The sequence below is a fragment of the Brachyhypopomus gauderio genome, chromosome 1, assembly GCF_052324685.1.
Source record: "Brachyhypopomus gauderio isolate BG-103 chromosome 1, BGAUD_0.2, whole genome shotgun sequence".
NCBI lineage: Eukaryota > Metazoa > Chordata > Actinopteri > Gymnotiformes > Hypopomidae > Brachyhypopomus > Brachyhypopomus gauderio.
In genome coordinates this window covers 2,243,445-2,266,737 of record NC_135211.1, presented here as the reverse complement: position 1 = coordinate 2,266,737, position 23,293 = coordinate 2,243,445, and the positions used below count along the sequence as shown (strand labels likewise).

The following is a 23,293-nucleotide window of genomic DNA, read 5'->3' as shown; positions in this document are numbered from 1 at the left end:
AAAATGAATTTTCCATGAAGCAAACCTGGCGACTTCGTGGCTGCATCAATGTAAACACACGAACGATTTGTAATTCACAGGTTTGAAAACTCGTTCTCGCCCCTACTGTGCAATTTGGTTAGGAATACAGCCGAGCTAAACTATCAAAGTGAAAGTCATCATAGTTTGCTTACCCATTTTGACCCAGTTCCCAACCCAACTTTAAGAATAGATTAACGGCGATGATTTTTATATCGCCCGATAAGAGTATCAAATTAACGAACGCCGTTAACGGCCCACCACTAAATTAAATACAATTATGTGTTTATTCTTTTAATAAATTCAAACATGGCTATTAGACACACAGTGTGACTAAATAATTTCCTAAATATCGCAGTTTATAATGAATTCATTTTAATATCTCAACAATATTAAGGGAGCGGTGTCCCATTGCCCCATATTGGCCAGCCGCCACTGATGGGCTCCTTTTTGGGTCTTGGTCCTCCTGAGGTTTCTTCCTAATCCCCACCATCATAGGGAGTTTTTCCTTGCCACTGTCGCCTTTGGCTTGCTCATTAGGGATCTGGACCCATACGATTGTAAAGCTGCTTTGTCACAACATGTGTTGTTTGAAAAGCGCTATATAAATAAATTTGACTTGACTTGAGTTTTTCCCTGAGACTTGGCATGATCACTTCCATTTTATTTCACACTCCCTGTCCGTCACAGAATGACCAGCCACCCTTCGAAAGCTGCCAGTCTCCTTTACTTTCTACTTTGTTCGTGGTCATGTCTCGTGGTAAGTGTTTGTCTGCGTGATATTTGTTCATTGTATTGTATGTAAGCAGAGGAGAAGCGCCTCAGGCACAAAGAAGTGCTTTGTGCCTTTCACGGCCTGCTCCTGGAGAATCATGGGCATGCATCAACATCACCCCCCTGTGGCCCCAAGGTACTGTGAACACAGGTGAATTAAGGGCCTTGGGGGCATTAACTAGCAGGCTCTTGATGAGATGAGGGGTCGCCTGGACCTGAGATCAGAGGGGAGTACCACAGACATCAGGGTCTTGGGTTTGTAGCGTAATTAGTTCTGATTGTGGGAGAGCAGGCTTAGCGAAGACCGAAGCTGAATAGAATGAGGTGTGCATGTTGGGGTCTCCCACTTTCCCACGGAGGTTGGACAGGGGAATGGAGGTCATCTGTGCATGAGTGAGCGTCCAGATTGTGTGGGAGGAAGTGTTTGGGAACCCTTTGGAATGTCATCAAATGCCCATGTGGTTCAATCTAGAGCTAGTTTAGACAGCGGAGAACTCTGAGAACCTAGGTGGCAGCTGAAAGGCGGTGCATGGGTGACTAAGGTCCTGACTTGGCCTATGGGCCTGTTTTTAATTTGGCCTGACATTGCCTGTTCTTCATTCAACTTAGTCCTATATTTTGGTTCTGAGAGACCATCAGGAGCCTTGGTCTCTATTTTCTGTCACAAATGTTATCATTATTATACTTTTTTTGTCATTATTATTGTTATTATACTTTTTTAACTCTTTGTGGGGTGATTGTGGTGGATTCCATGGAAGAATTGTTTTAATGCTTTGCTGTTAGATTTCAATGTGTATTTGACTTTGTATGTAAATAAAATGTCTAAAAATGTGGCTTTGTACATTAATAAAAATTGTAAATCAAAAATATATAAGCAAATTTGCTTAAATTTAATTAAACTATATTTACTAGTACAACAATTATATTATATTACAACTTTTTGGAGTGTTGTCCAATAAGTGGAATGGCAAATGTTTATTACTGTGATGTGAAGCTTTCATTTGTTACACAGCAAAAAGTCCATTGTTGTATTTCCTCAGCTTACTCTGGTAAATTACCGTATTTTCCAGACTATAAGCTGCTACTTTTTTCCCCACGATTTGAACCATGTGGCTTATAATGAGGTACGACTTTTCTGTAGACTTTTCTTCACCTGTCAGGGGGCGGAGCAGAAAGTGAATCAGGTGGTAGGTCAAAGTTGTAAATAAATTTCATTTAGCACATGCAAGCAGCAGGCACGAAGGAGAAATTTTTTCAAACCAACATGATGTGCCAAATTCCAATTCACCTCGTTTGCATACGCATAAGGACGCTACAGATGATATTCGGGAGTTACAGTGACTATAACTTAGTTCATTGAGCACTCTAGTTTTGTCCTAACTAGATATTTAGACATAATACTGCTGTAATTCTGCAAAGTTGTGGTCAGAGGTGAACTTCGGTATAGCTAGTGTGTATTTTATTTAAAATAATTAACACCCTTGAGCCAGGACTTTGGACATAATGGAGAACTTTGGAGATAATGCCGTGCCATTTGCTGTGATGGATAATTAAAGACAATATAATCTGTAGCATCTTTATGCACTGATAAACGAAGGGAGTCAGAATTCATTTGCAGGTTTTTTTGCAATTTTAATATAGAAAAACAAGGAACTGAAGTCCCAAAGGGGACAACCCCGAAGGGTAGACAGGCAACAGCACAAATGGGGAAGGCAAAAATGGGAGAGTCAAAAACCAGGCAGGGAGTCAAAAAACCAGAGAAGACTAAGAGCAGCATGCAAAGGTAACAAAAGGGCTACACAGGCGGGAGGATCAAAAAGACAGAGCAAGGATTAAAAAAAAAAACAGAAAATCAATCAGAGAAATACACAGGATCACTGCTTGGTAAGGACAGTGAAGTATAGTGACTACATTGATGATCACAGTAATAATAAAATAATAGTAATATTAAAGTGTGATACGGATGCTTTGATAGTAAATGAATTTTAGGTGACAAAACATGGTCATCTTACTTCGTATACTTTTTAAAAGGACAATTTAAATGGCGAGTCAAGTTGCACGTGTAAACCACATGTTGTAAACACGGTGTGTCCAGCAGGGGATTTCTTGAAAACAGTTGTTTGTAGATGGCTGAAAATCGGTATGCAGGATGTTATACTAGTTAAAAAAAATATATACAATCAGTGTGTTGTGTTTGCGTTTTAAGAATTTTCGGCGATATTAATTATTTTGTGTGGATAAACAGATTTTGGGTGGCGACAGGATCACTAGGGGCGCTACTGCACAAAGAGGTTAATAATAATGTAAATGTGGTTCTCAGTTTGTATGTACATGTTTCTTGTGTGCAGGGTTTGTGGGTTCTCTACATGCTGAATGGATACAGGGCTTTTCCAGCAGCCCATAAAGTGTTGGACCTCCTCCAGTACCTGCTGTCAGCTACTGATTCCTCTGGCCAGCAGGTAACTAATAACAGATTTTTCAACTAAACAACATCAAGGATCACTGGGCTCTCAAACTGGACATTAAGACATGTTTCTATTTGTCGTTCTGTACCCTTGGTCCAGACCAAAGCAGAAAATTATATATTGTTGCTTTTTTACTCATGTTTAGCTTAGCATTCACACTGACAAAATTTACCATCGAACCAACAGATATAAACATATAGAGGGCTTAGAAATAGGTCACATCCCAACTGAAAAACTTTTATAACATGTTTTTGAGAATAACTGTGATAAAGGCATCCAGACAATTGTCAGAGATTCTGGCCACACCCAAGACCGCCAGAGGGCGCCATCACCGGAATACTGATCAGCGCACCTGAATTCTATTAATCAATCACCTTACTTACGCACCTTAAGGATTCACTGAACAGCACTTCATTGTGAAGTATTGCCTCCTTGCATTGCATACAAAGCTGTTTTCTCTGTATTCTCTCAGTTTGATGTACTTGTTGCTGACTTTTGCTCTTCCCTATGATTTTCTCCAGTGCCTAGTCCTTGTGTACCTCTGCCTGGTTGTTCCTAGTCTCTTTTGGTTTTTTTTTTTTAACTCCCTGCCTGGTATATTTTTGACTTTGCCTACTTTTGCCTTGCCCCGTTGACTTGCTGCCCTCTGCCTCTCTGGATTTTCTGGTTGGTACTCCTGTTTACTGTGTTTACATTAATTAAATAATAATAATAATACATTTTATTTATAATGCACTTTATATTCGAGACGAATCTCAAAGTGCCACATCCCATAAAATCATCGTTAAAACATCGCATAGAAGATGAGGTAAAACAGCTAATAAATAATAAAAAGACAATAAATACAAGAGGCAGTAGTTAATTATTTAGACATCATATGTTCTGCTAAAAAGAAAAGTTTTGAGTCCTTTTTATAAGGATAATAATTAATAATTAACATAATTAACGCTAGATGGCGTTGTGCACAAAAGGAAGAATGAGCCGCCCAAACAAAATATTCGTAATGGTGACATTTGCACATAATGTCAATATGTTAACAAATTAATGTGACTAAATAACCTTTTAGAATCAGTGCCTTGTGACCTTGTTCTCAGTAGCTTCCCCATTGTCAGTTTTGTTTAGTTTCATATTGCATTTCTTGGTTTGTGCGAAAACATAAATGCAAAATATTGTTTCAGTTTTGTTTCTTGGTTAGTGTAATAGTTTGCTTGGTTAGTGTAATAGTTTGCTTATTTGTCTGTTATTCTGTTGGCATATATGTCACTAGATTATCATGTTTGTACGGCACACCATTAACCCACTGGCCCGCACCCCCCACCAGGCCCACCAGCCCCCCCACCCCCACCCCCCCGGCTTATGTCATTTCAATTTCCTCTGTAGCAGACAATCCTTCTGTTAGGTCATATAGTATATAATATAGCCACACATCAAAGCTGTTTCTGACAGCTGACTGGTTTATACTTGACGTGTCGCGAGGGTTCGCGCGGCGAAAATGACGTAATCGCAGTGGCACCGCCCGTGCGCGAGGGCCTCACGCGCTGTCGATTCGCGAGGTCGTGCACCTCTCGAATTTTGTAACTTCGCGCGCGCCGCTTCAGCGCAATGAACAGAGTCAGGGGCGCAGATGGAAATTCTGAAGTGAGGGGGACCAAGCTGTACAGTATATACGTTTGCTTGTAGATCAGGGGTAATCAACTATATTTTTCCGTGCGCCAAATTTGGCAGATAGCTCCGACTTGGCGAACGTAATTTAATGTGTTGAGCGGGGGGGGTGGCGGCGAACGTAACTTGTTGAGCGGGGGGATTTAGCCTAAATTCCAGCACTTTTCAAACCTGGAACACAGTCCAACTTTAAAATTCGTCAGGTAAATGTTTTTCCTTTCTTTTCTACGCTCCAGATTTCTGTATTTACTTTAACTACCCACCACTGTATTTCCCGCTGTTGGGTGGGTACCAGCCGGTTACGGTCGGTGCTGGATCAAACCATTTTTCAGTAGGAGGCGGGGGTGTATGCACTTAATGGAAACTATGCAGATAGGTAAAAAACATATATATTTTAGCCATTGAGCTTATTTTGAGTACAGAATTTTATATTAATGAAAGATTTTAAGATTATTTAAAAATTATAGACTTTAAATAAAAAATAAATTGCTGGGCTCTTTGATGGGCCCCGGGACAACAGACCCGGTTGTCCCCCCCTGTCAACGGGGCTGCCCCCCACTGTGAAGCGTTCACGTCTTTTGTCTTGCTAATGCTACAGACTGCGCTGCAGTCTTCCACCATCCACAGAAAGCTTGTTCAATACTCAAGAGTAGCAAAGTGAAGCCCACAAACCGAGCTAAAGCAAGTTTGTTTGTATACTCAATGTTACACCATTTCAAGTTTTAATGTCTAAAAGTTGTGTATGTTAGTCAATTGTAGGCTATGGTGAACATAACAAATCTACAAATAAATGTCTATAATGTTTTGTGTTAGACAAAGAACAAAAAGCATAAATAGGCAAAATTAATTACAATTATAAAAGGTAGGCTATGTACCTTTGCGTAACAAAACACAAAATTATTAAAATGATACGGATGGCTTCACGAATATAGTTGCCTCTCTCCTCTGTAATGTCCTCAAGAATAAATTTTCGTCTGCTCAGGTTAACGTTCATGCACTGTTTGAACAATATATGTGCATTTATTGCAGCCAGGTCTAGGAGGTTGTAGAAAAGCGCTACAGACCAACGACGGGTGCCTCCCTTCACCAAATACAGTCATGCCATTTGATCCATAACATCAATGCCACATTTAGTTGTGTTGTAATAGGAAACAGTTTCAGGCAGTTTCTTTGCGCCATTATCAATTGAAACTGATGGCAAAGCAAGATTCACTCACGGTTTGAAAACCGTTGATGTAAACTTATATATAGTATATGGTAAATAATATTAATAAATAAAGTATATATTTTAAGACTTTGGAAAGTAACACTTTCACTTTCGTTGAACAGACAAATTCCGTTTTGTCTTTACACATAATCAGTTTGAACTTTGAACTAGCCTGTACAGGGTTTCTTTTAACAATGTAAAAATACTAGTTTATTAAAAGGACAATTCTGGGAATTCCGGTGCTCTGCGCCTCTAGGTATAAGTAGGTCAAATAGACGCGGCGCTTCTATTAAGACGTCGGGCGTGGAGCTTGGAAGTGTCGCCCTTGGCTTGCTCACTGGGGGCTAGGACTCGGCACTTGTAAAGCTGCTTTGTGAAAACAAATGTTGTAAAAAGCGCTATATAAATAAAATTTCATTGATTGATTGATTGAAGTAAAACGTGCACGTGTCAATATTAAGAGGAGAGGTGAATCACTGACTCGTACTCGCGCTGGTGGTATTCCACTTAGTCCGTTTATTTGCTGGTTGACCAAAATAAACCTGGGCTCCAGCACTACTTGACTGTTCATACATGAACTGGTGAGTTGTTCAAAGCTCATTGAATGCGTTACTTACATAAATAAAATAAAGAGCAGTGGTCTGACTCGGTCTATGGCAGAAAGCTAAAAAAACAACAATATTCCATACGCGCGCTCAACTCGCTCCCTTAAAGAGACAGTACACATATTTCTGGCCGTTACATGCTTTGTGCTCTGCGTGATGTCTGCGCTTGCAAACTAGCCACATATGTATTGCTGTTTCTCTTATTTCATCTCCTTATTTATTTTAAATTATATTTAGAATTCTTGAACCATTTAAAAGGTTTCTTGCAGTTAATTTTTTTATGTTTGACCAAAGTTGTGAACCTATTGTTTTTGTAAGTTTCAGGTTCTTTGGTATTATTTATTTTACATTCAATATTATATTCATAATTGCACTGACTGAACAAATGCAAGTTGTGTTGTTTTTACATATTTATATGTGTGTTTAAGTGTGCTATACTGGTGCAGAGTTTTCAATAAACTTGTAATTCAGTATGTCTGTGTTTAAAAAAAATGTTTTAAGTCGATTCAGCACAGTTTTACTCTATCAGATCGGTATTGGATCAGTATCGGCCAATACTAAGCCTCAGATATCTGAATCGGTATCGGAAGTGAAAAACGTGAATCGGTGCATCCCTAGTCAATATGTGGGGGGGGGGGGGGGGTGTAGGGGGGGCGCAAAAATATTCTCATCTACTAAAGGGGGGCACGGCAGAAAAAGTTTGGGAACCACTGCGTTAAACAATTGTCAGAAAAGTATATGCAACTTAAACTGCCAATATTAGGTACTGTGCATTTAAGAAAGAAGCATTGAGATCCAGTCCCATCTAGAGGTAGCATATTTCTTGCCAATTTACACCTTCATCAGCAGATCATTTAAAGTCATCTAACCCCATGAGGACTTTCTGGATGAAATTTAATGTGTGGTCAGTTCTTTTGGATAGTCAAGGTGTAGTACATACATTAAACCAAATATCATGAGGAAAGCATCAGCCAAATTAGGCAGCTCATTCAAAACATTACCTTCCAGCACAATGTCAATCCTGGTAGGGCTGAAGTGAACCAGGGAACTTGGGTCTTCATTTACCACACTTAAAAGAGCTATTGCCAGGTCTGCATTGTCTGGCTCATCCTCTTGTTCTGTCTGAATAAATTGCATACACATATACACTATAAACATCTTGTTCTTTCCATCATTCTATCACATTTTACTCTCTTTCCAACAAAGAACTAGTACAGATAACCCCAGAAACTGGGGCATTAGTGAAGTAATTTCAAATATTTAGGATGCAATTTGATTCTTTTTACAATTGCAAAATATGAAGTAAAGTGAAATCTGTTTTGACACCAAAGCTTTGTAATTATTATTTTAAGAAACATTACCTCCATGTTGTAAGTTTTGGGAACAAATGGGAACAAATATATGGTAAATATGAAAAAGCATATTTGGCACCTTACATTCTAAGTCCTGAAAAACCTGGGAGTCATCTTCACGTAGATACGTGGACTCCGACCCACCTAATGACGTAATCGCGGTGGCTCCGCATGTGCGCACTTCAGCGCAATGAACAAAATCATGTTTGCCGGTATTCTGTCAAATTTTCCTACTTGTCAAGCTCTCCTACCTAGGCTTTGTCAGGAATAGCCGATGACATAATCGAATTCACCTGTTTCACCACCACGCCCACATCCCATCTGGCTATCGACTTCGTCACAGATCTGCCTGTTTCTGGTGGTCATACTACGGTACTCGTAATGGTGGACAGGTTCTCAAAGATGTGCCGTCTTATTCCGCGCCCGAAACTACCCACTGCTATGGAGACGGCCTCTGACGTATTCAATTACGTTTTCCGGATATACGGATTGCTCAAAGATATCGTATCGGATCGAGGCGTACAATTCACCTCCCGTGTCTGGACACAGTTCTGCAAGTTGCTCGGGATAACCGCCAGCTTAACCTCCGGTTACCACCCCCAATCCAACAGAGAAGTGGAGCGGTACAACCAGGAGCTAGGTCGCTTTCTCCGTCAATACTGCTCTTCTCAGAAGGACTGGCATAAATATATCCCCTGGGGCGAATACGCACGCAATTCCATCATACACTCATCCACCAAACTAACCCCTTTCCAGTGTGTCTATGGCTATCAGCCCCCATTCTTCCCCTGGGATAAGACCCCCTCTGATGTCCCCGCTCTAGACGACTGGTTGAAAAACAGCGCTCGCGCCTGGGAGCTCGCGAACGTACAACTGCGGCGCGCATTACACACTCGCCGCATGAACGCCGACCGCCGTCGTCTCCCCGCTCTCATCTATCACCCCGGTCAGCAAGTGTGGCTCTCCACTCGCAACCTGAACCTCCGCCGGCCCTGCCACAAACTCAAGCCTCGATACATCGGGCAGTTTAAGATCCTTCGTAGAGTGAACGCAGTCTCCTATGAGCTGCTACTACCCCCGCAATACCGCATCCATCCTGTCTTCCACGTTTCTCTCCTGAAACCTGTTCATTACAGCCCCATGTCGGTAGCCCCGGTACAGGATCGCCCCCCCGAGCCCCTGGACATAGACGGAAGACCTGCTTACATTGTGCGAGAGTTGCTGGAATCGCGACGTCGGCGTGGGGGTCTCCAGTATCTCGTCGACTGGGAGGGCTACGGTCCTGAGGAACGGGCCTGGGTACCCGCTCGCGATGTCCTCTGCCCGTCACTCATTGCCAACTTTCACGCTACACACCCACATTTCCCTGCCCCCCGGGGTCGTGGCCGGCCGCCTTTGAGGCGTGGAGCGTCTAGAGACACTCCGTTGCGGGGGGTAATGTCAGGAATAGACGATGACATAATCGAATTCACCTGTTTCACCACCACGCCCACATTCCCTACGTACTTAAGCACCAGAACTACACTTCCTGGTTGCGAAGTATTGCCTCCATGTTGTCGCGTACCAAGCCTTTATTCCTGTCTGTCTGCCTGTGTACCGAACTCTGCTTGCCCCCTAGACCACGTCTCCCGCCTGACCCCTGGATACCTCCCGGACTCTGCTCTCGCCTCTCGACCTCGGACCGTTCTGACCACCGCTACTCCACTACAGCCCTACACCAGCATAACACCGCTGTGTGCTCTACGTGGCCTGCTGTACTGAATTATCTTAATAAAAAGCACTCACTTCCGCATCAGGATCTCTCCTCGCGTGTTCCCTTCGTTGCAGGCTTACTGCGCATGCGCAAGTCACTATTACGTCATGATTTTGGTGGCTGGCTACTACACCCATCGATTTTTCCTGCCTCCTCATTCTCACACAGGCTAAAAACATGTTTATACAAAGATGTACACAGTTCAATTTGCTTGTATTAATATTAATGACAATACATGAATACGCAAAATAAAACTTAATTTAAAGATTATCCTACCTTTTTAAACTCTGATTTGCGCTACATTATGACGTTTCCATAAGGTAAACAAACTCTACAGATACGTCTACAAATACACAATGCCCTCAGACACTCATACACCTATACAAGGTGGAAGCACTTGTACAAGCACTTGTACATCACTTTCAAGGTCCATTTCTATATTTCCCAGCACGTTAAACTTAATTAAGTTAAATATTTATAAATATACTCGAAATGATTAGAAATAATTTGCATTTTTATCACATTATTTAATGGTTGTTTATTTTCAAAACGCCCAATCTTAACGTCTTCACGTTCTCTCATATTTTGCCCTGGAATTACAAAAGGCTTGTATTTGTTAACGTAATACAAGAGAACTGTTCAGTCAGATAGCTATTTGTTGTGAAACCAAGTAGTTCCAATTTCAAGCATTTTCAAGTATTTTAGCATAAATTCCAGCACTTTTCATACCGGGAACACAGTGCAATTTTAAAATTCATCAGGTAAATGTTCATTCCCCTGTTTTTGAGGCATGTATCTTGGTTGGAGACCACTGCAAAGAACGTGACGTGCCAAGTATAAACGCCTCCGCAGTTCGCGCAGGTTCATGCAAGGTGTATGCTACTGTCACTTGCGAAAATAATATCCAGCCTTAACTGATACACGTCTGAACGGTTCATGTCTCAGTTTAGTTCACGGCCTCAGGGACCAGGAGACGAGAGTGCTGTAGAAAATTTATAAAGAAAAAAATTTGCAACTAAATGTTGGGTTTATTCTAGGAAATATAAATTACATTACAAATTCAGTAATCCCTCCTTTATCGCATTCTGGAGATTCCAGAACTACCTGCAATAACTGAAAACCGTGAAGTAGAAACAATATATTTATTTAAGTATTTATACACTATATTAAGGCTTTATAAACCCTCCCACATCTTTATATAAACCTTTCCCATTCACTTAATAACCTTTCCCACACTGTTCTGTGCATGTGTTCTTGTCCAGTGAGCAACCAGTCGTGTTGTATACAATCTCATGTAGGCGAGTAGCTTCTTAGGCAAGCGATGCTGGTTCTCGTTTCCTAGAGTAAATATGCACTATTTACTGTAATTCGTTATTTATAAATATTTATTATTTATAACATTCCTACTTATTATATATTTTTATACATTTTGGGATTTTGTCATGTAAAAAATCATAAAATATATTTTTTTCAGGCGAAAAAGCGAATACTTGCAAATTATTTTTCTCCTTTAATATCTTCAATCAATCAATCAAATTTTATTTATATAGCGCTTTTTACAACAGTTGTTGTCCCAAAGCAGCTTTACAAGTGCCGAGTCCTAGCCCCGAGTGAGCAAGCCAAAGGCGACAGTGGCAAGGAAAAACTCCCTAGTTTTTGCATGAGGAAGAAACCTTGAGAGGAACCAAGACTCAGGGGGGGAGCCCATCCTCCTCTGGCCGACACCGGTCACCATGACAACAACAACAATATAGACAGAATGTAGACAGAATGTAAAAGATGCAATAATGTCCATTTAGACCGAAAAAGATGTAATAATGTCCATCATGATGTAGGCATCCGGTTAGGCAGGAGGTGGCCGGCCAGGATGGATTGCTTGTCTCTCCTCATCTCATTATACCTCAAGCAGGCGGGCAGCCATCTGGAGAAATGAAACAGGGAAAATTAGCTCTGTATGAGGACATATACAGGACAGGTAAAATTATAAACATTTCTGGAGTGTGGCAGCAACTCCGGCACTAAGTTAAATTATTACAGCCTAGCTAAAAAAAAGGCAGAACCAGAAGGTAACATAGGCTTGGGGGCATTCTGAGACAATGGCATCCGTCCACTGCACTGTCAACAAACTTGAGTGACCACGAGCAGTGACAGGATGACAGCACCAGCACCCCAGTCTACCATAAAACCCTTCGTCTATGAACCCCTGGATCTGTACCTTTATCTAAGGGGGATATTAATTATCAAACGCTAGACTAAATAAGTGGGTTTTCAACCTAGATTTAAAGATTGTGACTGTGTCAGAGTCCCGGACACATTTAGGAAGATTATTCCAAAGCTGGGGGGCCTTATAAGAAAAGGCTCTTCCCCCTGCTGTTACCTTGTTAATTTGTGGAACTAATAACAGACCAGCACCCTGTGATCTTAGTTGACGTGGGGGTTCATAGTAGGAAATAAGTTCCTGGAGGTATTCAGGAGCAAGCCCGTGTAGTGCTTTATATGCTAATAATAGAATTTTAAAGTCAATACGAAATTTAACTGGGAGCCAATGCAGGGCTGATAGGACTGGTCTAATATGCTGAAATTTTCTAGTTCTGTTCAGAACTCTAGCTGCGGCATTTTGAACTACTTGAAGTTTATTTAGATTCCTATTTGAACATCCTGACAGTAGTGAATTGCAGTAGTCTAGTCTAGAGCTAACAAAGGCGTGCACCAATTTTTCTGCATCATCCTGTGATAATGCATTTCTTAATTTGGCAATGTTGCGGAGATGTAGAAAAGCTATCCTAGTAGTATTATCTATATATTTATCAAATGATAGGTCGGAGTCGAGTATGACGCCTAGGTTTTTGGCTACTGTGCCAGGTGTAATGGGATAGTCTGCAAGATTAAGCATTAAATTTGGAATTTTCTGTCTTGCGGCCTTAGGGCCCACAAGGAGAACTTCTGTTTTGTCCTCATTTAATTGTAGGAAGTTTAGAGACATCCAGCATTTAATATCTCTTACACAGGCCTCAATTTTTCCTAAACTGAGTTTGTCATCGGGTTTGGCTGATATGTAAAGTTGAGTGTCATCCGCATAGCAGTGAAAATTGACACCATGTTTGTTTATAACTGTGCCCAATGGTAGCATATATAATGTAAATAATAGTGGTCCTAAGATGGAGCCTTGCGGGACCCCATATTTAACCATTGTACGTTTGGATGAAATATTATTGAGCTCTACAAACTGATAGCGATTTGTTAAGTAAGACTGAAACCATGAAAGGGCTGTGCCTGAGACTCCAACCCAGCGTTCTAACCTTTCTAGCAAGATCCTATGATCAATTGTGTCGAAAGCTGCACTAAGATCAAGAAGCACTAACAGTGATACATAGCCTTGATCTGATGCAAGGAGGAGATCATTTGTTACTTTAACTAATGCTGTTTCAGTACTGTGATGGGGTCTAAAACCAGATTGGAACTTTTCAAATGTGTTATTCCTATGCAGATATAGGCATAATTGCTGGGCAACAGCTTTTTCTATGATCTTAGATATAAATGATGTGTTTGAAATGGGTCTATAATTAGATAGCACAGTCGGATCAAGATTTGGTTTCTTGATCAGAGGTTTGATAATTGCTAATTTACATGATTTGGGCATGTGACCTATTGTAATGGATGAGTTAACTATAGTTAGAAGAGGTTCAGTTACAGCTGGTAATACCTCTTTTAATAACTTTGAGGGAACTGAGTCTAATGTGCAGGTAGTACAATTTAAGGAAGAAATTATTTTCTCTAATTCTGATTTTGGGAGTGGATGAAAAGCATCAAGTTTTTCTCCCGGTATGTAATTTAAATCAATATCAACCAAACCAGATGACATACCAGTTGTATTGCTAATAAAGGGTTTTATATTTTGTCTAATATTCTCTATTTTATTATCAAAGAAATCTATAAATACATTACTAGTGAGGTTTACTGGAATCTGAGGTTCTGTGCCTGCTTGATTTTTTGTAAGTTTAGAAATAGTATTAAAAAGAAATCTAGGATTGTTTTTATTTTTCTCTATCAGTGAGGCTAAGTATGCTGAGCGTGCTTTAGTGAGTGCCCGTTTGTAGTCAATAATGCTATCCTTCCAGGCACAGTGGAATACTTCCAATTTAGTAGATCGCCATTTCCGCTCTAATTTACGTGCTATTTGTTTTAAATTTCTAGTTTGGTCGGTGTACCATGGGGCGAGCTTTTTGGATCTAGCTTTTTTATATTTTAGTGGAGCTACTATATCTAGAGCTGATCTGCAGGTATTCTCTAAGTAGTCGGTTAGACTATCTAACTCTCCTGGATCGGATGGCGAGTGGGCTAAAGCAGTTAAGTCAGGGAGGGTTTCAATAAACTGTGTTGCTGTTGATGAATTTATTGAGCGCTTTATACACTGCCGAGGAGACGGGCGGGTATTTATGTTAAGGTGAAAATCGAATTTTACTAAATAATGATCGGAGATTGCTACGGTTTGCGGGAGTATGTTTATATTATCTACGTCGATACCCAGCGTTAATATTAGATCTAGGGTATGATTTCGATAATGTGTAGGTCCTACTACGTTTTGTTTAATGCCGACAGAGTTCAATATAGAAGTAAAAGCCCTTGTCAGTGGATCCTCCGCATTATCAAAGTGTATGTTAAAGTCTCCTACCATTATTATTTTGTCACTACATACTGCTAAATTTGCTGCAAAATCGGTGAAATCGTTTAAGAAATCTGAGTAAGGCCCTGGTGGTCTGTATACATTACTTAAGGAGAATGTACTTTTATTTTCAGATGGACTAATTACATTAATAGACTGCATCTCAAATGAGTTTGAGATATCTAAGTATTTCTGATGAATTTCTAAACAATCACGATAGATTATACATATTCCACCTCCTCTGCCTGACAGTCTAGGTCTATGTATATAACTATATCCCACAGGAGTGGCTTTGTTTAGAGTTAAATAATCACCAGATTGAACCCACGTTTCAGTTAGACAAAGAATATCAATTTTCTGGTCTGTTATAAGTTCATTTACAAAAACTGCTTTTGAGTTGAGCGATCGAATATTGATTAATCCAATTTTCAGATCGGTCATATAGGTTGTAATAATTTGATGTGAAGTCTGAATATTAGTTAAAAACTTCGGGCGGACTATTTTCTTATGATTTAGTTTAACCCGGGGCACAGACACAGTCTCAATCCTAAGGGAACTTGGTGACGCCTCTAAGCAGCTCGCAGACAGGTTTAACCCGTTAGTCTGCGGCCTGGTCGCGACCCTGGACAGTCAGCAGCTCCTAGTGCTACTCTGCCGACTAGCTAACAGGCTATGGGCTATGCTGCAAGATAACAGGGCAGCGCCATCCCGGGTGGGGTGGACACCGTCCCTGCCTAAAAGACCAGGCTTGCCCTCGAACTCTTCCCAATTATTAATAAAGCCCACTTGATTTTCTGAACACCACTTGGACATCCAGTGATTTAGCGACGTGAGCCTGCTGTACTGCTCATCACCGCGCCGCATTGGGATGGGGCCAGAGCAGATTACGGCATCGGACATCATCTGGGCTAATTTAACCACCTCTTTAACATTAGCCTTAGTTACCTCTGACTGCCGCAGACGTATATCGTTGGCCCCTACATGAATCACTATCCTAGAAAACCTCCTATGAGCTAACAATCTAAGGTTGCCACTAATGTCCGGCGCTCTGGCTCCCCGTAAACAGCTGACTGTAACCGCTGGTGCCCCTACAGCTACAGCTACTTTCACGTGTCGGACTATAGAGTCTCCTATGACCAGAGTCTCCTCAGTGGGTGTAACACTGAGCGGGGCAAACCTGTTGGACACGTGAACCGGGGAGTGGTGCTCTGGTGGGCTAGCGCTGGCGTTAGCGGTAGCTGCAGCCCTCGCTCTCCGACTACGCCGCCGAGACGTCACCCATTCACCCCGTTGTGAGGGCTCTATCGCCGGAGTCGCGGAGGGACTAGTTCTCCCTGGCGCGTCCACACCTACTACAGACCCTGTCCCTGTCTCTCTATCCCTCAATAATGAGTGGACGCGTCGCTCTAAGCTTTCCACTTTCGCCACAAGAGAAGTAACTAACTGGCACCTCTCACAAATACTATCACTATTACTATCAGTGGCGAAAGGGTCTAGACTAAACACGCCACACTCCGAACACGGGAACAAACCAACACCAGCCATGAATAAATCAAAACACTTACCGTGTCTAGCCGATATATAAACTTACGCTAGCTGATTTGTGAAGGCAGAAAGTTGGTCAGCGGCCGGAATAAAACCTGTAAAGTTTATCTAGGAATGCAAAAGGTAAAGATTAGCACGTAAATAGGTTATTATACTTTAGAAAACAATTTCAAAATTCGCTCCGCAACAGCGTCGGTCGGCAGGAAGCAGCGTCGGCAGGAAGCAGGAAGTTCAAGTGTACACATTAGGCCATCAAACTGACTGAAAGGATCTTATAAAAACTCGTGAAAGAATGAATTCACAAAAGCTGAAGCGTGAAGTGGGGGGATCACTAACATAATACTAGTGGTGGGCCGTTAACGGCGTTCGTTAATTTGATACTCTTATCGGGCGATATAAAAATTTTCGCCGTTAATCTGTTCTTAAAGTTGGGTTGGGAACTGGGTCAAAATGGATAAGCAAACTATGATGACTTTCAACTTGATAGTTTAGCTTGGCTGTATTCCTAACCAAATTGCACAGTAGGGGCGAGAACGAGTTTTCAAACCTGTCAATTACAAATCGTACGTGTGTTTACATGGATGCAGCCACGAAGTCGCCAGGTTTGCTTCATGGAAAATTCATTTTAGGAACGTAAAGTGTTACCGGAGCGGAGCTCGGAGTGGTCGTTTTCTGCATGGTCCTAGCGCTAGATTCGTCGCTATTTAAATATTCCTTTTTAACCATTAAAACTGCCGAGGACCAAAACCGGCTTTTGAAAAAGTCCCCCCCAAATTACGTCCATGAGGTAAAATGTACTAAATGTTGGCTTACATTTCAAATATCATGTTTAGCTGAATAAACATGTTATCAACCCCTTTTAATGTACAGTATGTAGGCTTACAAATTCATGTTTAACTGAATAAACCGTTGAACACGAGTAGTCTACATTTTATTGAGCATATTTTTTTTCTTCAAGTATCAAAGTAGAACAGCTTCCTCAAGCAGTCATTGATGCATTTTGGAAACAGGAGATGAGCCCCTGGTCTAATGCACCCCCTGTATTAAGAAACCCTATCTCAAAAACTGACTTTTAATCATTACTTGGGTAGCACGCATATGAGCAATTTTAATATAGATTAATCTAGATTAATTTCAAGATTTCAGTGAGATTAATCTAGATTTAAAAAATCTATCTATGCCCACCCCTACATAATACACAAAATAAGTATGGCCTAACCTACAATTAAGTGCAAAATAAATATTAAATTAAGATCAACATTAACAGGGTTTCCAACTCTCACGCATTGAGTGTGAGACACACGCATTTGACCGTTTTCACAAGCTCTCACACCACACTTCTGATATCTCACGCCGAAAAAAAATATCTAGTTTATTTACCTCTGATCCATATCTATGATTCAATGAGTTACTAGTTCGCTCTGGCGCCAACCACCCGCGATTGATAGATTGCGATATAACACTTAATTTGTGTCCATTTTACGCTCGCCACCCCCCCCAAGTGAGTGAGTGAATCACGTCCCTAGCAACAGTTCTCTGGGTGGCCTGCATGAATGTGAATCACAGTGACAGTACGTTCAGTGATGGAATCAGAGAGTAAACAAGAGCCCTCAGTTCAGTGAAAGATTCAGAGAATGAATGAGAGCCCTCGGTTCAGTGAACGAATCAGAGAATTAACAAGACCCCTCAGTTCGTTGAACGAATCAGAGAATTAACGAGAGCCCTCAGTTCAGTGAACAAATCACTGAGCAAGTGCAGTTCCTTCGCAATGAATCTCCGCCTCCAGAATCAGCTATTTGCACTCTTAGATGTTTCAGGCTCAAGGCATCCTCTTCTCTTGGAAAATTTGGTAGATAATTCACCTCAGCTCTACGAGCTCTTTTGTTGTTGCAGTGGGGCGACTCTCTTTCTCTCCCTCTCTCTCACTCTCTCTCTCCCCCTCTCTCTCTCCCTCTCCCTCTCTCTCTCAGGGTTACTTCGGCTCCTCTTCCCTGAATTAACAGCCACCTCATCACATCCAGATCTGCTTAATTTAGTCTGGTAGTTACCCATCTTGAATTTTAAGCTCATTTTCCAGCCATACCAGCCACAGTGACTTCCTGGCTCTGTAAGGCAAGTGTGTTTAGTAACAAGAGCTTCGGCAGCTTTAGCAATTTCTTTACCACTAGGCTATGCCTTGAAGCTGTGCATAGTTTTGGCCATATTTTCCAGGATGTCATGCTTTTGTGCTCTTGTTAATTTCAAAGTCTTTCCAGTATTCTTATGTGCTGTATTGCCAGTTTCAAGGATGTACTCAACATCATAAGCAAAGAGAGGTACTGGAAATGCATCAGACCAGGTGTGCATATGTAGCAGGACATGGGGGAGTAATTCTGTGTCTGAAGTTCCAGTTGAGATTGTATCACTCTCTGACCTGAAAACCTTCACTACAGCCTTTTGTGGGAATTGTGTAATGTTTTAAAGAACGCAGAGCTGTCCTCCAAAGTCAGGGTCTTCATATTGTAAGGTGAAGTCAAAATCAAGATGAGGTTCAAATTTCTCTCACATTATGATGATTAGCATTTGATGCAGGGCAGGTTGGAAGCAACAACTTGTGAGTCACATCTGTGGCTATGAAGACTCTTAATAACAATTTGTCAGACTCTGACATCTAACAAAAAAAAACAAATATTTTACACATTCCAGTACACATTCCAAAACATTTAATGAATTGAACATTACCTTGTTTTTGTTTTAATGATTACTCCCATAAAATAAATTAATGAATTAATTAAATGTACAGTTTTAAGTTAAAGTAAAGGAATACATATCTTGTCAATGTTTCAGTAGAAATCTCTTTGGGGTCAACAGTAACTGGCCTCCTATGCTATAAGCAGACAGAGGAAGTACATCACTCAAGTCTGATACAGTGCAAACAGTCAGTTCACCTGGAATCTAGTTTCAAAAGAGACTCAGTAAACACACCCTCCTGTTCCAGTATTCTAATGTCTTGCACCAAAGGACCTAGGACTCTATCATAACCAAACCTCTGAAGATCAGGTACTTTACATAACACTGCCAGCTTTATTACATGAAAAACAGACCAATATTTGCTTGGCAAGTCTGCAAGAACCCAGTATACCGACAAAAGTTTGTGTATTTTCCTTGAAGTCCCTAAAGGATTTACTATTTCTATCTTGTCGATATATAAAACCAATGGCATTTTTAGCTCATGTGATGCTGACAGCAACTCATTTTCTTTAAAGTACAAACCATCTCGATGACTTGTGTAGTGGTCGGGCTGAGAACTGCATGCTTCTTGAATTTTAGCAAGTACATCAGTTTGTCTGAACAGCTGCTGTATCATAGGAAGTATAAGGACATACACTGCAGTGTGTCCAGACTCTATTACATACTGAAAAGCCATGACTACTGGATAGTTTCATTCTATAAATGATTTTCTTTTCTTATTAGAGGATAATTCTCCACCCACAGTTGTTGTACTGACAAAAATATTACCGTCTAAGACAACACCAAAAACCTCATCAAGAACTGCATCGCTTATAGTAGCGCAATGTTTCTGTAACACCTCACTTATATTCTGTTTCAGAGGAGGTCTAGACAACAGACATATTTGTCTCAAATGCTGTACTATCTCCTGATTCTTGATCAGGATCAGAAACTAGATGAATAGATATAGATCAGAAACATGACGAATAGCCTGCATCTTTAAAAAAGAAGCTAAATTGTGACGAAAATGCCCAGTTAACTGGTTGGTGTCACATTGTCCATTGTCAACATCTGAATTTTTACTTTCAGGTTGACTCACACCCTCACACATGTCTACATGTCCATCAAAAGATTCAGCAGTATCTAGGTCTGAAATGTCTTGATCAGCAGGAACATCATTATAGAATTCTACACTAGCACAGGCTCCATGTATTCTGCTTTTGTGAGTGTTAAAGGATGAGTACACATTTGTACTATTATCACAGTTCTTATGTGGACATTTTATCATGGATTCTTAAATGCCCTCGTAAATGTGCAAAAAGTGTCTTCTCTGAAAAAGGTTGCTTGTACCCACTTAAACAACATTTAAACACCACCTGCACTCCTCGTCTACCTTGACTTGCCCCTCTTTTTTCAGCATCTTTGTGAAACCTTGACACATGAATTTTAAGTGCATTGAATGATCTAAATGTGCAAATGCATGTATCATAAAGACATGGCAAGGGACTGACTTTTGAAAACTGGCCATGTTGCAAACGATAATGCCCAAGTATGTAACGTTTAACTCCGCCCCTTTGTGCGAATCTTGCCTTTGTTCCCTCCCTCTGTTTTCCTTCGTTGATTTTGTTCCGATTCGACACGCCCCTTTTTGTTATCCCTGCCTAATGTTATCCTCATCAGCTGTTTTGGATTATTTGGGTTGATTGGTTTGTATATAGTCTGTTTGAGTTCATGTTTTCCTTGTGGGTCTATGTTTGTAGGTTGGTTCATGTTGTTAATATTCTTTGTCGTGGTCTCAAGCCTCCGTGTCATTCTAGGGTTTCTGTGATCAGTCTGGTATTGAGGCGTCAAGGTCTGTTGAGGTTCTGGTTAGAGTTTTGTCGTCTTTGATTCGTTTAGGTTGTTTGTTGAGTTTCCTATGTTATATGTAACTGTCCTTTTGATCTGGTTGTAATGTGTCTTGGTCTTGCTTGCACTATTTGGTTGTTCCCGCTGTGTATAGGTACTTAGTTAAGTATTGCGAGGGTTTTCGTATGTCTCGGTTGTCAGTTTGGTTAAATATTATAATTTGATCTGGTGTGAATTGTTCATTACTGTTGTGTTAGACATTGTGATTTGACCATGTGTGATTTGTTTATTATTGTTGTCCGAGTGGTAATCTCTATCTTAACATCAGTGTGTGTTTCTGTGTAGGCTGTATTTGTATGTGTGATTATTATGCTGCGCCGATCTCGTAACGTGCGTGTTGGAAAGGTCGAGGTTGTAGGAACTGGTTCCGCCTCCGATTTGAATAAATGTGGTTCTCTGCAGCAATTGTGTCCGCTTTCTGATTCTACTTCGTTACAAAGTAACTGCCCACGAGTATCAGACGGGGCATCGCACAACCTGCATTTCCAATCCATTAGTCAATTGATATGTACATGCCAAACAAAAAATTTAATTAAAATTAAATAATCAGTTATTAAGCATAGCCTTAAAAACACTGCCTAAAGTTGTCTTCAGAGGTCTAAATCAAGACTTGCGTATGCAGTGCTCTTTTAGGAACTGACCATATGTTCTGTCTGCAGTGTATCATCCTATTCATGTAAACAAATATACAAATGAATCACTTTTTGTCAATGCAAGTTTATACAATATTCAATATACAATACATATAATATACAATAATATAATGATTTGCAATTAATAATAATAAAAAAACATTTACCTATAAACTGGATTCACATATGCTCTAATCACCAATAGGTTGAGCCTGCAAGGCTGCATTGGGATGGGACCAGAGCAGATTACCACATCTAACATCGTCTGGGCCAGTTTAACCAGAGCAGCATCAGCAGCAGTCTTGATAATTTTATATATTTGACTTTATGAAAAACTTTGTTGAGTACTGTCTGGAAAATGACCTGCATGCAAAAGCATTTCATTCCTTGGTCAGAAATGTGGTGGCAGAATTGTAATTTTTAGGGTTCACACATGTAGTGTGGGAAACCAATTGTAATTGCTGGTATTTTTCTTATTCTTTTGCCCATTTATTGACATAAAACGCATCGTGCAGCCTAGACCGTAATGCCTAGAAACCCCAAACTTGGCAAAACGGTTCAGTTAACTCCAAGGACCAGATTTCCATACAGGGACCCAAATTGGCCTGATGGTGGCGCTATAGCAGACCATATTGACTTTTTATCCATATCTCCTACAGCGTAGGTCCTAGAACCACATTCCTATACATTCCTTGACTAAATTCAATAGAACAATTAATATACAACCATTAAGCTCCGCTGTTTTATAACTTTTATATAAGTTATAAAACATATAACAACAAAAACATATATAAACTGTCACGGTGACAGCTCTGGACCCCTCCCTGTGGGCGTGTCGTTATGTCGTCTGCGTGCAGTTATGTCCATGTTTGTAGTTCCGTGGGTGTGGGTCGTCTGTGAGCGTGTTCTTAGTCTCACCTGTGCCTTGTCTCGAGATCACGAGGGTATGCGTTAATGTCTTGTGCTCGTCTTTGTCTAAAGTTTCATGCCTGTGTGAGAGTGTCTGTGCTTGCCCTCCGCATGGAGCTTAACGTGGTCTTGTCTTATTAAACGTTTTATGTTGCACCGTTCGACGCTCGTCGTGCCTCCTCCTTCAAGCGTCACAGAAAGACGAGCCGCAAGATGCCAGGGTACACGTCTGCACAGAAGAAGGAGAAGAAGAAGAAGGCTAAGCGCTATCACACCTCTTCCCCTGCGCGTCACCGCGAAGTGCAGGTACCAGATGTGGAGATGCAGCAGGACCCAGCAGGTATTTGTATGTGTGATTATTATGCTGCGCCGATCTCGTAACGTGCGTGTTGGAAAGGTCGAGGACCCAGTGTGTGTGAGCCTGCTGCGTCAAGCTCAGGCGGCCGAACACGAGTCGGAGGCAGAGTGCTTCTGGCTGACCGCTGAGAGGGTATGGCATACCCCAAGGAGGAGTCCAGCGTGCCTATAGTGGTGAGTGTAGGTGCTCTCGCCATAACCCCCCCCCCCCCCCCCCCCCCCCCCCCCCCGAGTACGAGTCCGAGAGCTGAGAGTCCGGAGAGGAGGAAAGTCCTTCCCCCCTCTGTATACTCGTAAGAGGAGAGCGAGGGTGAGGCTAGCAGCTTCCCCCTGTGTCTGCTGCTCCCCAGAGGTCGGATGAGGAGGTGGTCAGCTCCCCGTCATCGTTGTACTTGACACCAACGGTGTATTACGGGGAAGGCAAGAAGGAAGCCTGCCCCACTCCATCCATCCACTCAACCCCCACCGAGCACCCCGGTGCGGAAGAGGTCAGCCCTCCCCCATCTGTGTGCTCGGACCGTACTGAGCAGTCCGAGGAGGAAGAGGAAGAAAACCACCCACCTTCCTCTGTTTACTCGGCCCCCACCGAGTATTACGGAGAGAAGGAGGAAGTCAGCTGCCTTCCGTTCATTTGCTCATCGCCCTTGGAGCTCAACAACGAGAGCTAGGAGGAGGACAGCGCCTCTGGGTGTTCGGGGGACAGTTCCTCGGTACCCCTCAGCGGGGAGCAGTAT

At 41.5% G+C, this 23,293-nt stretch overlaps 1 protein-coding gene across 4 annotated transcripts in view; it reads left to right on the top strand.

Annotated features, from left to right (window-relative positions):
* Nucleotides 1–23,293, top strand: part of ptpn5 (protein tyrosine phosphatase non-receptor type 5) — a 182,497-nt gene that overhangs the window by 90,982 nt on the left and 68,222 nt on the right. For all 4 annotated transcript variants that reach the window (XR_013131009.1, XM_077006761.1, XM_077006961.1 and 1 more), the window contains one exon: nt 3,141–3,251. Coding sequence is in view for 3 of the 4 variants with exons in the window: in XM_077006761.1 (XP_076862876.1) it covers nt 3,141–3,251 (111 nt within the window). In the remaining variant the exon portion in view is untranslated. The remainder of the gene's footprint in view (nt 1–3,140; nt 3,252–23,293) is intronic.